The sequence below is a fragment of the Somniosus microcephalus genome, chromosome 26 (genome assembly GCF_052327205.1).
Source record: "Somniosus microcephalus isolate GS21.2 chromosome 26, FLI_Smic_1.0, whole genome shotgun sequence".
Lineage (NCBI taxonomy): Eukaryota > Metazoa > Chordata > Chondrichthyes > Squaliformes > Somniosidae > Somniosus > Somniosus microcephalus.
Genome location: NC_141012.1, coordinates 41673512 through 41689323, shown reverse-complemented (window position 1 = coordinate 41689323; position 15812 = coordinate 41673512). Strand labels below are relative to the sequence as shown.

At 47.4% G+C, this 15812-nt stretch overlaps 1 protein-coding gene across 2 annotated transcripts in view; it reads right to left on the bottom strand.

Moving 5' to 3' along the window:
- LOC147100411 (hepatic and glial cell adhesion molecule-like) overlaps window positions 1-15812 on the bottom strand; it is an 85644-nt gene that overhangs the window by 13173 nt on the left and 56659 nt on the right. For both annotated transcript variants that reach the window (XM_085968096.1, XM_085968097.1), the window contains exons 2-4: window positions 9552-9893; window positions 7623-7904; window positions 5585-5678 (exon numbers count right to left, since the gene is read on the bottom strand). In XM_085968096.1, coding sequence (XP_085824222.1) covers window positions 5585-5678; window positions 7623-7904; window positions 9552-9893 — 718 coding nt within the window. The remainder of the gene's footprint in view (window positions 1-5584; window positions 5679-7622; window positions 7905-9551; window positions 9894-15812) is intronic.

Sequence of the window (15812 nt, the reverse complement as noted above, 5' to 3'; positions counted from 1 at the left end):
CACTGCAAATGACCTTGCAGGTCGACCTTGAGGAGCTGGTGGCTGGGAGTATAAAATCGAGTGATGGTCTTTCTTCTTTTTCTTCACTCTCCTCTCCCTGTTCTTGGTCAACCACTGGACGGGCAGGCTGCATTTCTTGAGGGTGTGAAATGAGGAAGGCACAAGGGTGGAGTTGTGGTGAGGAGAGGGCAGAAAAGCAAGAGGTGCATGCCAGAAGGAGAATAAGGTATGAGGATACCAGCATCTTGTATCCTTTCAGCCCCACTGCTGGCCAAGGGCTCAGCCATGCTCCTGCCAAGAATGTCCTGCACCGTCTCCTCCAAGGGGGTAAGGTGAAGCTAGGAATGGGAGTTGGGCCTCGTGTTTAGTAGAGATTATTGGTAGGTGAGTGATTGGGGTGGGTGGGGGGGGGGGAGTTCTGCATTGAGCAGTGTGTGAGGCTAGTGGTGCAGTTGGACAGAGACGGCTTTTGAAGATGCATTCACTGACCTTGACCACTGGTCTGAGATCATGAAACTTCTTTGGGCACTGGAGCCAGGTGGTGGGGGCGACACTGCTGGCAGTGATGGCCTCGGTGATGTGGTCCCACATTGTTATTTCTGGAGGGCCTCCTGGCCCCTGTGGGTAGAGGACCTCTCTTGCAGTGTTGACCCCCTGTGCTGCGTGCGAGACCCTGGGTGCCCCTTCCTTGGCTTGTTGTGCCGTTTGTGTTAGTGCTGAAGCATTTTTCCCACTTATTTTAGGTGCGGAAGGGAATTCAGCTTTAAGAGATGAAGGCCTAGAAATTGGGTATAGCCCCGCCAGCACGTTTGTGCTGAAAATTTTGCGCCTGCCGCGGAGCCAGTTGTGCCCGCCCCATATTCACTTTCAGCGCCCCAAAGCGGAACCGGGCGCTGGTACAGGGTGTGTCCGCCCCGCTTGGGGCGCTGAAAGTGAATTTCAGCGCTCCCGGTCCCGCTGCGCCACCCGATGCGGTGCGGCAGGCTGCTGTACTGCAGGCCTCCCCCTTCTCTTAAGGGGAGGTGCCTGCAACGGCCGGAGCCCCGATTGCAAGTGCCGGCAAAAGAGCCCGGCACAACGGAGAAGTGCCGGGCTCCACGGAAACCAGCCGGCAATGCCGCGGGGGGGGGCGGTGGAGGAGGCCGGGGAAGGAGGTGCGGGCAGGCGGCCGCCGAAAAAGCGGCCGCCCCGCACCCCCACCTTAACTTGTGCCGCTAAGGCTGCAGTAAGGACCCGGTCTCCCGATGTTGTTAGCGCCCGCCACGGAAGAGGCGGCCGCTACTGAAGATGGGGATCGGCGTGGTTTCGGGCGGTACCGGGGCACTGCGCACACCGATGATGTCATCGGTGCCGGCGCAGCGCTACCGGCTAACGCTGATGTTAGGGCCCACCTAATTTCGGGCGCGACGCAACTTCCGGCGCAACCCACTCTTTCGCCCCTAATTGGGCGCAAACGCAACTGAATTTCTAGGCCGAAGACTCCATTTTGGGAATTCTTTTAACTGTTCATTTTCTTTTTTCAGAAGGCAGTTGAGCTGTAAGGGCTAAAAACTGCATATTTTTACATCATTTAAATTTTTTTCAGAAAGCATTGCCCCTTTAAGAAATCGACAATGCTTTCTGAAATGACAGCCTTGCTTTCAGAGCCGGCTGTTCTTGCTGCAGTGATGTTACGGCCACGCTACATTGGAGCCTCCTGCTGGGGCCAATGTCACCAGGACGGCGTTCCACGGTGAGTTAAGCGCTGGGCTAATGTTAATCAGTCCCCAGCGTCCATTTTTCTGTCCTACCAGCGCCACCATTTTCGGTGGCCCTTAACACCCGACCGCAGTGGCAGCTTTTGTGGCGGTCACAAATTTCTAGGCCATGATTCTTCACAAGAGGAAATGCTGAATCTCAGCTGGGCCGCCTAGTCAAAGGCACCATGCTGAGTTCAGGTACAAATCCACAGAGAAGGCGAGAGAACTGGACAGTAGCTGTACTCTGGCTGGCTCTTCCCAGTGGTCAGTGTGAAGAGCGTCACAGACAGAAGAATCACCCAGCATTTGCTGCTGTGTTGAACTTGATGTGGCTCTGGCGATAAGACTGGCAAATTACTCCAACAAGAACACATTCTCTCAATGACACAGCAAGCACAAGCCAAACTGTGAGCTCAGAGTCTGATATAGGAATTGCTCCCGGCTTATTGCATGGCGCAGCAAGGGATGAAGAAATAGGTCAACTGGAGTATAAATCCATACATACCGACCTAGAAAACTAGCTTCAGAAAAGCTGAAATCTAAAAACAGCTGAGTACAGCAGGCATGTGAAAACAAATAGTTAGACTGAAACCGCAGTGGAAGACAGGCTGACTTTGGTCAACATAAGCTGACAAGTGGTCACTACCTGGGGAGTACTGATGGTTGACATGCATGCTATCCCAGCATTAACAAGGCTAGTGAAATCTCACCGACACTCTTTAATATTTACATAATGGATTGGCAAAACTACTTGAACAATCTACAGCACCCGGCCTCACCCTATATGAATCCAAGGTTAAATTCCTCCTCTATGCAGACGACCTGGTTCTGCTGTCACCTACTAAAGAGGGGCTACAGCAAAACCTGGACCTGCTGGAGTCGTACTGCCAGACTTGGGCCCTGACAATAAATCCCCAAAAAACCAAAGTCCTTGTGTTCCAGCAAAGATCCAAACATCAGGGACCCAAAATAAATTTCACAGTAGGAACAACCAAAATTGAACAAACCACTCACTACACATACTTGGGCTTAAAAATCAGTTCTACGGGAAACTTCAAACTGGCTGTGAATGAACTGAAAGAGAAAGCAAGAAGGGCTTTCTATGCCATCAAAAAATCAATCCAAATAGAAATCCCAATTAGCATTTGGCTCAAAATTTTCAAATCAGTAATTGAACCAATTGCACTCTATGGCAGTGAGGTATGGGGACCGCTAACTCAACAAGAATTTGCAAAATGGGACAAACACCCAATTGAGATCCTACATGCAGAATTCTGTAAAAGTATCCTCCGGACTCAAAGGAAAACAGTAAACAATGCATGCAGGGCGGAACTAGGCCAATATCCATTAATAATCACTATCCAAAAAAGAGCCACCAAATTTTGGAATCACCTACAAATGAGCAATCCCCAATGCTATCACTACGACGCCCTGAAATGCCAAGAGCTGACCATAAAGAAGAATACCCTCAGTCAACTAGTCCTGGGACTCAGTGAAGTAACTACTAACAATACTAACAATAACCAGCCCCAGGACAGTGACAGGGTAACACAAAGAATTCGACCCAACACAATCGTCGCTAAGCAAAAGGAAAAATACCTGACATATTGGGCAGAAACAACAAAAACCCAAAGCAAACTCAATTGCTACTTGGCCCTAAACAGACAATACAACATAGCTGATTACCTGACCATGGTAAAGGATAACAAACTGAGAAGAACCTTGACAAGGTACAGACTTGGCGAACATAGCCTAGCGATCGAAAAAGGCAGACACAGGCAGACCAGGCTGCCAAGAGAGGACAGGATATGCTCTCACTGCAGTCAGGGAGTGGTGGAGACAGAGATGCACTTCCTCACAGCTTGTGGAAAATATCAGGGCATCAGGGAGAATTTCTATCAAAAATTCTCACAAATATGCCCTGATTTCAGAAATCTGAATGACAACCAAAAACTCCCATTCCTACTGGGAGAGGAGAGAAGCTGTATAACACTGGCGGCACACTATGTTACAGCTTGCCATGAACAGAGGGACAACCAGTAAACTAAGAAAAGAATATATATAAACAATGCGAATGTATATTTATACACTCAGGGATATACCTGTTTATACACTGTATGAATAGAACTGCGTTTATGTGCTAAACCATAAATGTATTTTGATGCTTTGGCAACATAAGATGTAACTTATCATGCCAATAAAGCGATTTGAATTGTGAATTGTGAATTGAAATGGGGGCCTGTTGTGTTAATAGTGGACTTCCACTATTGCTAATGTCCAAATCTCTGTAGGTTTGCACCTGAACTCAGTGTGGTGCTTTAACTAGACGGCCTAACTGAGATTCAGCACTTCACCTGGTGGGGAATCATGGGCTTCAATACACATTGTACCGTGGGCAGGTCAAACACATTAATCCCATTCCACTGAACTGGCTCTGGGTTTACTGTCTATAAATACATTGTTTAGAAGGGAGCTCCGGGGTTTATACCTGGCACTGCTCTCGCACTCTCTTTCTCTTTCGGTTGTTTCTCTCAATTATTTCTTTTTCTCTTACAGTCTGCCGATTCTCTCATGTTTTACTGTCTCTCTATTTCTTTCTGCTGTCTGTCTTTCCCTCCCTCTGTCTGTGCTGTTTTCCTCTCTTGTCAGCTTAGCTCAGTTGGTAGCACTCTCACTGCCATGTCTAAAACTTGTGGGTTCAAACCCTACTACAGAGGAACATATAATCTGAGCTGGGACTCCAGTGCAGTACCGAGGGAGTGCTGCACTGTCGCAGGTGCCATCTTTCTGATGAGACATTAAACAGAGTGTGACTGCTCAGGTGGACATAAAAGATCCCGTGGCACTATTTGAAGAAGAGCTGGGGAGTTCTTCTCAGTGCCCTGGCCAATATTTATCCCTTAAACAACATCACTAAAACAAATTATCTGATAATTTCTCTCATTGCTGTTTGTGGGATCTTGCTGTGTGCAAATTGGCTGCCGCATTTCCCTACATTACAAGAGTGACTACATTTCAAAGGTACTTCATTAGCTTTGGGACATCCTGAGGCTGTGAAAGGTGCTATATAAATGCAAGGTCTTCTTTCTTTTTCCTACACTGCAGGGATTGAAAAGGCAATTCGAGCTGACGTAAGCACTACTTCTCATCTTTTCAATCGTGGTGGTTTTCTCCCTTTCACCAATGTTTCTCAATTAAAAGGAGATTATCCTAATTACTAAGTGCACACATTGTACATCTGATGCGCTTGCTCGTGTCAAAATGGTCAAAATTACACAGAGACAGGAAGGTTTCCATTCTTTCAGATGATCCACTTTGCAGCATGCAGTCATATGTAATACTTTTTGAATGCGACTTTAAAAACAAAAAAATCCATTCTCGGGATGCAGGCGTCGCTGGCAAGACAGGCATTTATTGCTCGCCCCGAGTTGCCCTGAGAGGGTGGTGGGCCTTTTACTTGAACCGCTGTTCTTTTGATACAACTGAGGGGCTCGCTAGACCACTTCAGAGGGCAGTTAAGAGTCAACCACATTGGTGTAAGACTGGAGTCACATATAGGCCCAGACCGGGTAAGGGCGACAGGTGTCCTTCCACTAAAGGACATTTAGTGAACCAGCTGGGTTTATACGACAACCTAACAGCTTTTTATTTCCAGATTTTTAAACTGAATTCAAATTCTCCAACTCTCATGGTGGGATTTCAACCCACGTTCTCTGGATTGAGTCCGGTAACGTAACCACGGCACTACCGTGCCCATTTATGAAGAGCCATTTACAATTAATCGTTCCGTGTGCACAATAACAAGCAGGCAAAATATAAAAACAAGAACCTCAATCAAATCTTACTTTTTTGAAGGTTTCCAGCAGGCACACACGGTTACCAAGGTAACCAGAAGGAAAATCCCCCCTGTGCACAGGATAATGTATAAAGAGCTCCGCCCTATAGAAAAACATAAAAAGTCACGGTCCAAACTTCCAGCCTCTGAGCTATAAGTCAAACCATTCCAGCTACATTTAGAAGAACATAACAAGCAAAGGCTATTCTGCCCATCAAGCCTCTCCTTTCCACACACCACTCTGTCAGAGAATCATAGGATTTTATAGCACAGACGGGGGTAATTTGGCCCATTGTGCCTGTGCTATCTACTTCATCCCGTTACCCTGACTTTTTTTTAATTCGTTCATGGGATGTGGACGTTGCTAGCAAGGCCAGCACTTATTGCCCATCCCTCATTGCCCTTGAGAAGGTGGTGGTGAGCCGCCTTCTTGAACCGCTGCAGCCCGTGTGGTGAAGGTGCTCCCACAGTGTTGTTAGGGAGGGAGTTCCAGGATTTTGACCCAGCGACGATGAAGGATCGGCGATATATTTCCAAGTCAGGATGGTGTGAGACTTGGAGGGGAACTTGGAGGTGGTGGTGTTCCCATGCGCCTGCTGCCCTTGTCCTTCTAGGTGGTAGAGGTCGCGGGTTTGGGAGGTGCTGCCGAAGAAGCCTTGGCGAGTTGCTGCAGTGCATCTTGTAGATGGTACACACTGCAGCCACAGTTCGCCGGTGGTGGAGGGAGTGAATGTTTAAGGTGGTGGATGGGGTGCCCATACCTATTTAATTTTTTCATTTTCAAATATTTATCCATTTCCCTTTGAAAAGCCTTAAAGATTCTGATTCCAACACTGTTTCTGGTAGAGCAGTCCAGGTCCTAACAACCCTCTGCATTAAAATAAAATTCTCCTAACCTCTCCTTTTTGCTAAAGGGCTTAAATTTACACACTTTAGTTATCGATGCATTGGTCAATGGAATCAGTTGTTCTCTACTTGTCTTATCAGAACCCCTCATAATTTTAAACACCAGTTCTACTCTTAATCTTCTCCGCCCTAATAAAAAGGGTCTACCAAATAATTGAGGCACCAAAATTGTGTGGCCATTCTGACAGACTCCCGGTGGAATTTTACAGGATGGCCTTGAGGGAGGAGGCTGCTCCTGGCCAAAAAAGGCAATCAACATAAGTGAGCAGGGCCAGGGGTCCTAAGTCAGAAGTTTTTGCTCTTAAGCATTCAGTCAGGACTCAACGCTTGACTGGCACAGGCACGCCTGGTCTCAACACCCGACACAGGTGGAAGTAGGGCACATCTGGCCAGAGTCAGAGCCTGGAACACAAAGATCAGAGATCAAAAACATTGTTGGAAAGGAGATTGAAGTATCTCCCTTTGTAAGGGGACTCTGGGGAACCCAAATTGCTTCATGGGGAGGGAGTTTCCAGCTCTCAGCCCCAGGCCAGTCATTTACCACCTGCCATTCTGGGTCTTCAATGGGGGCTCCAAACCTCCAAAGGCCCACCCGTGGAGGCCCCAACCCCTCACCCCACAAACCCGGTGGTGTTTGTGGCAGAGTTGCATGCATGGTGGGTGCTCCCTCAGGAACCTTTTAAACCACATCCTCCCGAGAAGAGGCTCTGCAAAGTTCCCCTGTCCCCCACAGGTAAATCAAGCAAGACTGCAGAATACTTATATTCAGCAGCCCAGGAACCTATCATAATCCACACACAACATTTCAGTAACCTTACCTGCACTTAAACTCTTTGGGGTAATTGTAACTTTTGGCGATAGTGTAAAACGGCGCTATCGGATCAGTCACCCGTTTTACACCTTGCTTTACTTTCCATTTTGTTGACCCCAATGTCTCCTCTATAAATCCCATTGCGCCCAGTGCATTTACCTCACTTTCCCACATAATGTTATCTGTATCCCACTGTTCCCCGCTGTCACCTCTATAAATATCCTGCTCCGCCCCATTGTGTCTCCTCTATAAATCCCATTGCCCCCCTAGTGTATATATCCCACTTTCCCACATTATGTGCCCCCCCCCCATATATCGCTCATGTACTTACTGTATACGGTCAGTTTGACCGGCGTGCTTCGAGAGTTGCTGATTGGATTCTCCACCGTACAGCTGTAAATGTCATCGTCGGTTATGTGGACCCGTGTGATGGTCAGGGTTTTCTGATCACTGGACAAAGAGAACCGTTCGTCGTCCTCCAGGGGCTTCCCTCCTTTCAGCCATGTATACAGCGGTTTGGTTCCATTTTCATGTGAACAGTTCAACGTGACATATTCACTCAGTTCCAGTACTGTGGAGGATGATAACACCACCACGGGCTTTGTCACGGGGACTGGATAAAACGAGGCAGGAAACAGACAATGGGCACAAGGCTGTAAAACATAGGGTGTGCAATACAAACAACTTGCATTTATATAGCGCCTTTAACGCAGTGAAACATCTCAAGGCGCTTCACAGGAGCGTCACCAGTTGAATATTGACACAGAGCCAAAGATGAAGACATTAGGACAGGTGACTAAATGCTGAGTCAAAGAGGTAGGTTTTAAGCAATGTCTTAAAGGAGGAGAAAGGGGTGGAGCGGCGGAGAGGTTTAGGGAGAGAATTTCAGAGCAGAGGGCCTGGACGGCTGAAGGCGCGGCCACCAATGGTGGGATGAACGCAAACCTCTAGGAGGGCTGGAGGAGGTTACAGAGATAAGGAGGGGGCATGATTATGGAGAGATTTGAACACGAGGATGAGAATGTTATAGTTTGAGACGCTGGTGGATGGGGAGCCAATGTAGGTCAGCGAGCACAGGGGTGATGGGTGAAGGGGACTTGGTGCGAGTTAGGATACAGGCAACAGAGCTTTGGATGAGCTGAAGTTTATGGAGGGTGGAAGATGGGAAGCCAGCCAGGAAAACAGGCCCCTCAGGTCAACCAGGTTAAGTAATAACCAGTGTCGAAAGAATGCATGTCATTCAGAAACAAGGCTGAAGTTTACCAGAGGTAATCTGGTGAGGGGTCACTACTAGTGATTTTATTATGTTCAACTAGAGCAGTACAAATTGGGGGCACAGTAGGTGTCAAGTTTTCCTTTTGCCCCAACCATGAGTGATAGGGAGCTACCAAATGGGCTTGTAGAAGAGGGGAGTCCAAAATGGGTCAGGTTGGCAGACCTAATAACCCAAGAACAGATTTTACTTGTTTGTTGCAATGCTACTGCTGGTGGATATCAAGTCCAGGCACAGCCTGGTCTATTAGCTGTCATAATACATTACTGATACTTTCTGGCTGCCTCTCATATCAGGCACAGTTGGACTCCAACACTAAGGACTCAGAAACCCAATCCCGTTCTCACCTGGTGTCAGGATATCTGCATTTTACAGCAGGGTTCATGGCATGTCAGTCAGGAGCAGGAACCAGAACTGATTCTCCTTCCCTCGCGAGTCCAGGGACACTAATTGCAACTGGAGCGCCCCAGTCATTGTGACTAGGGAACTCAGCACTGCCTGGTGCTGGACTGAGCCATGCTGACCAGGGAAGTGGCAAGTTTGACCTCCAGTCTGAGCTGCGTTAGCAGGTCTCAGCCAGGGTGATCTTGGGATGCATGACAATTAGTTACAGTGTCCCTGGGTTAGGGATGGGGAGCATCAGACCTTATCTTCACCTCTGTGTAAATGCAAATCAATTCTTCATTCTTCCTTTCTATCCAGTGCCCTCTGCTGGAAGCTGTATCTGTTAATATTGGGTCAGGACTGAATCAGCTGAAACCCACTGCCTGGACTTGTAATCAAGAACGGCTATTGGGCAGAGGAGGCTGCTGTCCATGAAACTGTAGCCAGTACAAGTCAGTGTCTTTGAAAGAGCAGAGTGAGAAACTGGAGGGGAAACTCAATAACTTTTCTAATTGGAGGCGGGGGTGGGGGATGCAATTGATCAGTAATTCAGTACAAACCAGAATATAGTTGCACAGAAAGCCTGCCAACCCGAACACTTACCATCGACAGTTAAATTGAGTGTTTTCACGGCGGTGGAGGCATCGTCTGTGATCGCGATCTCGACTTCGTACATTCCCTCGTCGGCTGGCTGCAGGTTGTGGATCAGCAGGGACCCGTTGCGGAAGATCACAATCCGATCCTTGTACTCCGGCCGTAGCTTGCCCAGGATGCGTGTGCCAAAGGACTGGACCAAAGGGATGGGCTTGTCCTTCTTCAGCTGCCACTGAATGACGGGAGTCTCCGAACTGCTGGCTGTGTAATGTATAGAAAGTAAGACCGACCCTCCGACGATGCCGTGGGCAGTGTGGGTTAGTGCTGTTATATTCACTCCCTCTGCTGGCACTAAAACAATAATGAAATACAAACCATAAGAAACTAGCATTAGCAGCAGAAAATCAGAAGCTGGGCTGCATAATTCCGCTTGTCCATTAATTGTTGCCTTCCGGTTTTGAGCCAGCTGCAAACTTAACCGGCTAAAGAGAAAGAAGAATTTGCATTTATATAGCGCCTTTTACAACCTCGGGATGTCCCAAAGCTCTTCAGAGCCAATGAATTACTTTTTGAAGTGTAGTCATTGTTGTAATGTAGGAATCGCAGCAGCCAATTTGCGCACAGCAAGCTCCCACAAACAGCGATGTGATAAATAATCAGATCATCAGTCTTAGTGATGTTGGTTGATGGGTAAATATTGGGACAGGTCACTGGGGAGAGCTCACCTGTTCTTCGAACAGTGCCATGGGATCTTTTACGTCCACATGAGGCAGCAGATGGTGCCTCGGTTTAATGACACATCCGAAAGACGGCACCTCCGATAGTGCAGCATTCCCTCAGTACTGCACTGGGAGCGTCAGCCTAGAATTTGTGGTCAAGATTATGAGTTAAATAATTGTTTTCCTGTCTAATTTTCACTCCTGATGGTACTGATTCACAATGAGCTACTGGAAGTCCTGTGGTACCTCAACCAAGTGGGTAGTTTTCGTGTCTGAGCCTTGACAGTAAGTGTTGGCAAGCTATCCACCATTAGGGAACTATTATTGCCAAGATGAATCCTGTCCTCACATAATAACCACACATACTGAGACAAAGGTTGGAAATCAGGAGTGTGAAGCCTTTCTGGGCTGATTTTTCTCCTGCACAGTCTAGAGACATGAATGCCAACAGAAGCACCCTTACTGCAGCCTTGACTGAGGTCAGCACAGGCCAGGAATTGAATATGGGATCTCCCTGGTTCATGTGTTTAAGTATCACACCATTAAGAACAAGGAGTGGGCCATTCAGCCCCTCGAGCCTGTTCCACCATTCAATTAGATCATGGCTGATCTGTATCTTAACTCAATTTACCTGCCTTTTCTCCATAACCTTTTATACCATTACCTAACAGAAATCTATTGATCTCAATCTTGAAAATTTCAATTGACCCAGCATCCACAGAGAATTCCAGTTTTCCACTCCCTTTTGTGTAAAAAATGCTTCCTGATTTCACTCCTAAATGGCCTGACTCTAATGTTAAGATTGTGCCCCCTTGTTTTGGATTCCCCCACCAGCAGAAATGATTTAACTCAAATCCTTTTTACTATTTTAAACACCTCAATTAAATGACCCCTCCATCTGCTAAACTCAAGGGAATACAAGCCAAGTTGATGCAATCTGTCTTCATAATTTAATTCTTTAAATCCTGGTGTAATTCTGGTGAATCTGTGATGTGCGCCCCCTCCCAGGCCAATCTATTCATCCTGAGGTGCGGTGCCCAGAATTGAACACCGAACTCCCTCTGCCTGTTCCCTGGTGTCTCTGTTGCAGCTTTTCCCTGCCCTCACTAAGCTGCAGTGAACCTGCGATAAGCATGCATCGCATTACTTTATAAGTTCAATTTTGTTCTTGCTTTTTGGCAACAGAAAGTTAATCACAGTTACTGTGTGTAAAATTTAATAAAATACTAAGCTGATAAGGTTTATAACAACAGTTTGGTAATTTTTCTTTAACTTTCAACTCAGAATTAAATGTACACATACACACACATTTATATATCTATAAATCTATTACATATTAAATTTGTGTTTCATTGAGTTCATGGTAACCTGGCCCCTCTGAGAAAATCTATTATCCTGCTTTAGATGACAATGTAATGAAGTTTTCAATGCCAAGGGTGTCACACACTCACCTAGAAATGCTTGGAAGAACTGCGACATACGGAATGGATTCCTCAGAGAGGACCCCACAGTACAGCCTGAAGGATCAAACCTTCCTCGCAAACAGTGGACAACCATCAACCGCCTCAGAACCGGTCATGGTAGATGCTGCCACCTTCTCCATAGATGGAAGATTAAAGCATCCCCATCATGCGACTGTGGAGCTCCTGATCAGACCCTGGAGCACATCATCGAGCACTGCCCTCAGAGGAAATTCGCAGGCAGCCTTCACGATATCCACACTGTTACACCGGAAGCTTTGGCCTGGATGTCCGACTTAGATATTGACATTTGATTTGCTTTGCTACTACCATACGACAGAAGAAGACTCACGTAGCCTGGTATACTAGCTAGGAGAGGTGATTACACGAGAAAAAGTTTAATATTCTATTTCTATTTAGTGTCAGCTGTGGCTCAGTGGGTAGCACACTCGCCTCGGAGTCAGAGGGTTGTGGGTTCAAGTCCCACTCCAGGGACCTAAGCACAAAAATCTAGGCTGACACTCCAGTGCAGTGCTGAGGGAGTGCTGCACTGTCGGAGGTGCCGTCTTTCGGATGAGACGTTAAACCGAGGCCCCGTCTGCTCTCTCAGGTGGACGTAAAAGATCCCATGGCACTATTTCGAAGAAGAGCTGGGGAGTTTACACAGTAACCCAGATCTGAGTTGGGGGTTGATAGGGGAAGTCAAGTCTTCCAGCCACTCCCTTTACGCCAAGACAGGACTTTGGGGGCATGTTAGGGAATGGGTGTTCCTGGGCCATCTTGGGAATTCTGCAATTTCCACCCTCTTTAGCCATAGTAGAAGCCATGCTTACCAAGAGCAGGCACAGTTTCCATTCTGAGCCTTCCTAAATAAATTTCCTGCAAAGGTAATTGATCCCAATGAAGATTCTCATTTCTCCTCAGGGAAAAGTTGAAACATTTGGCCTGTCCTCTTCACCTGGTAAGGGCCACTGTTGCCTCCTATTGAAGCAGCAGGGTGCCGGGTTTCTGGTGGTCACTCGGGACGGGCAGCTCACTTGCACTTGTAAAGTGCAGGCTGCCCACCTCAATTATATAAATGACCCCGTCCCCGGGATTTAAAGTAGGGTCCACATCCTGGCCAGTGGTCGGCTAGTGGTCCCACTCCACCGCGCTTCCAGTAGCAGAGCAGGGACCCTGGAATATTGAGCACATAGGGCTGGATTTTCATTGAGGAGGCGGGTAGGAGGCGGGACTACAACTTTCAGGGTTGTAGTCCCGCCTCCATGGAGTTGTAGCCAACCCACGCGATTTTGACTTGATTGATCTTGTTGAGCCCGCCCAGCTGTCAAACACTGACAATCTGTACTCCAAGTTAATTCCTTCCTCTCAGGATGATTTAGAGATCTCTTCGGAACAGAAAGCTGAATGCTGCAATTTTTGACAGATCGCAGCCATTCTGCTTTCTGTGCCAGTGAGATGAGGGACTCCGGAGACCTGAAGGAAGGAAGGCTGTAAAGGTAAGTAAAACTTCTTTAAACACTTTAAACACGCCAAACACACTTACCTCTTCACTCATGCACCCATCACTCACCTGAACACCGGACATCTCAACCCCTCCAAGCCCTTCAGCCCGACGGCCCACCTCGCTAACTTGGCGTGGTTTGGGGCCGTCGGGAATCCCACACTTCAGGGATAAAAATAGGGATTAGACTAAAAACAGGCAGTTAATTGGCACTAATCCCTTCCCGCCTTGGGTAGGCGGGTCCCAGTGCAGGGCGGGTACCCGCCTCCTTTGAAACTGGCATGGAGGCGGGTTGGGGGCGGGATGGTGTTGGGACCCCCGAATTCGGGACTTTAACCCCCCGCACGCCTCCAAACCCGACTCCACGGGTCAATGAAAATCGACCCCATAGCCTTTGTTCAATAGCCACTCATGGTAAAGAATGCATGTTCGAATAACCGTCTATATGATTTTTTTTTTCTAACTTCCCTCTTCATTCTTATGGTGATAATCCCCAGTCTATGCCCCCTTGCTACTGATTTGCCAACTAGTGGAATCAAACAAGCTTTAATTATTCTCACAAATCATTTCAGAATTTTGCAAACCTCTGTTAGGTTCCCTTTCAGCTTCTCTGCTCCAGTGAAAATAGCCCCAATTTTTCATGTTTGTCCTCATAAATGTAACTGTTCATTCCTGGTATAACTCTAGTGAATTGTCACTATACCCTTTCCATGGCTCCAACTGTGGCCTACCCACTATCTTGTACAAATTCAACATCACTTTCTTGCTTTTATTTTCAACGCCTCGATCTATAAAACCCAGAATCCCATTTGTCCTTTGCAGGCATCGATGATGCTCAGGGATGCAATCAGCCTATGAATGGGGGTGAGCACTCTTCTCATCCTAGGTATATAAAGATAAAAACAGAAAAATCTGCCACCTATCTGCCCACTCCATTAACCTGTCTATGACCTTCCTCACAGTTTGCAATATGTCCAATTTGTTATCAACAAGTATGATTTCTCTTGTCCCTGTGCCCAAATTATTTATAGAGAAGCCTTAGCACAAATCCCTGGGCACACGACCCTGAAATTTTGTAAATAAATTAGTTATTCCTTTGACTGAAGGGAGTGCTATAGTTCAGACTTTTTCTGATGCAAAAGGCTTGATGATAATTTCCATAAACATCTCTCTTCTGACCTGAAACCTACATTTAATTACCTCTGCCATACTAAGCTACTATAGCCTGGATCTAACAAATAATTGCTCACAGGTGGGCTTGTAGGATGTCCACTATATCTTCTAGCAATCCAGAAGGTAGAAAATATTGTAACATGACCTTTCTTTGTCCCAGCTAAACTACTGAGCATAATTACTTATAATTAAATGATTCATAGAATTAAAGATACAGAACAAAATAGTGTATGCACTATCATTGCATAAAATACCAGGAGATCAGTCTGATGTAAAAAGACTACTGAGAGCTTGGTTTGAGTATAAAACAAGGCTTTAATCAACTGTTTCACAACCATGAGATTCCTAGTTACTTCACTAGTTCCTGGTTACAGAAACATCCTGAGCAAGCTGGGCCCACACCCGAGTATTTATACTCTTTGGACGGCGCCACCAGCTGGCCGCCCAGTGTTACTTCATGAGTCATGATAAGATTCATGACATGCCTTCCCGCCTGAAAGTTTTGGAAGTCCGACGACTTCCTTCTAGTGGATTAGGCGGACCAGGAATAGGCGCAGTCTTTTAGATCTTCGCTTGTGGCTGGAAGGCACGTCTCCTCGGACCGTGTCTTGGTCCCTGGGTCGCTTGGTCCATACTGGTAGATCGACAGGGCCCGTGTCGCCTTGATCGACCTGTGGAAGACTGGGGAGATCGTGACTCCGGGTGCGGGTCCCACAGGAGCAGAGCTGGCGTCATCTTGGTTGGTAGCCGGGGATTGACCGGCATCCTGGCTTCGGGTGGCCATCCCATGGGAAGCGCTCGGCTCCCTGAGTTGATCTGGTGGAGTAGCCGGCAGATCCCTTGATGTCCCAGGTAGGGCGTCATCCTCAAAGGAGCGCAGAGCGTCGGTATCATTACCATGGGTTCCTCTACCAGTTGAGTCCGTGGGACTGGTTGGACAGGGAGCCAGATCTCGGAGTGAAACGGTGGACTCCTGGCCATCAGGGTACCGCACGTGCGCGTAAGTGGGATTAACGTCCGTTAGTTCCACCTCGTCGACGTGGGGATCATTTTTGGAAGTTTGGACGAATCTTCAGAGCAGCACGGGGCCGGGAGCTGCCAACCATGATGGTGGGGACGTCCCATGAGTGGAGCGACGCTGGAATCTGAAGAATCGCTTGTGAGGAGTGACATTGGTGGACATAGAAAGAAGAGACCTGATGGAATGTAACACGTCAGGGAGCATAGTTTCCCACTGCTGGTCTGGTAGGTTGCGTGACCTCAGTGCAAGACGAACAGTGTTCCAAATGATAGCGTTGTATCTCTCAACCTGTCCGTTACCAATGGGATGATACAGTATCGTTTTGCTTGTGGCGATTCCCCGTTGGGAAAGATAACTTTTGAGTTCGCTTGACATGAAGGAGGCACCCCGATC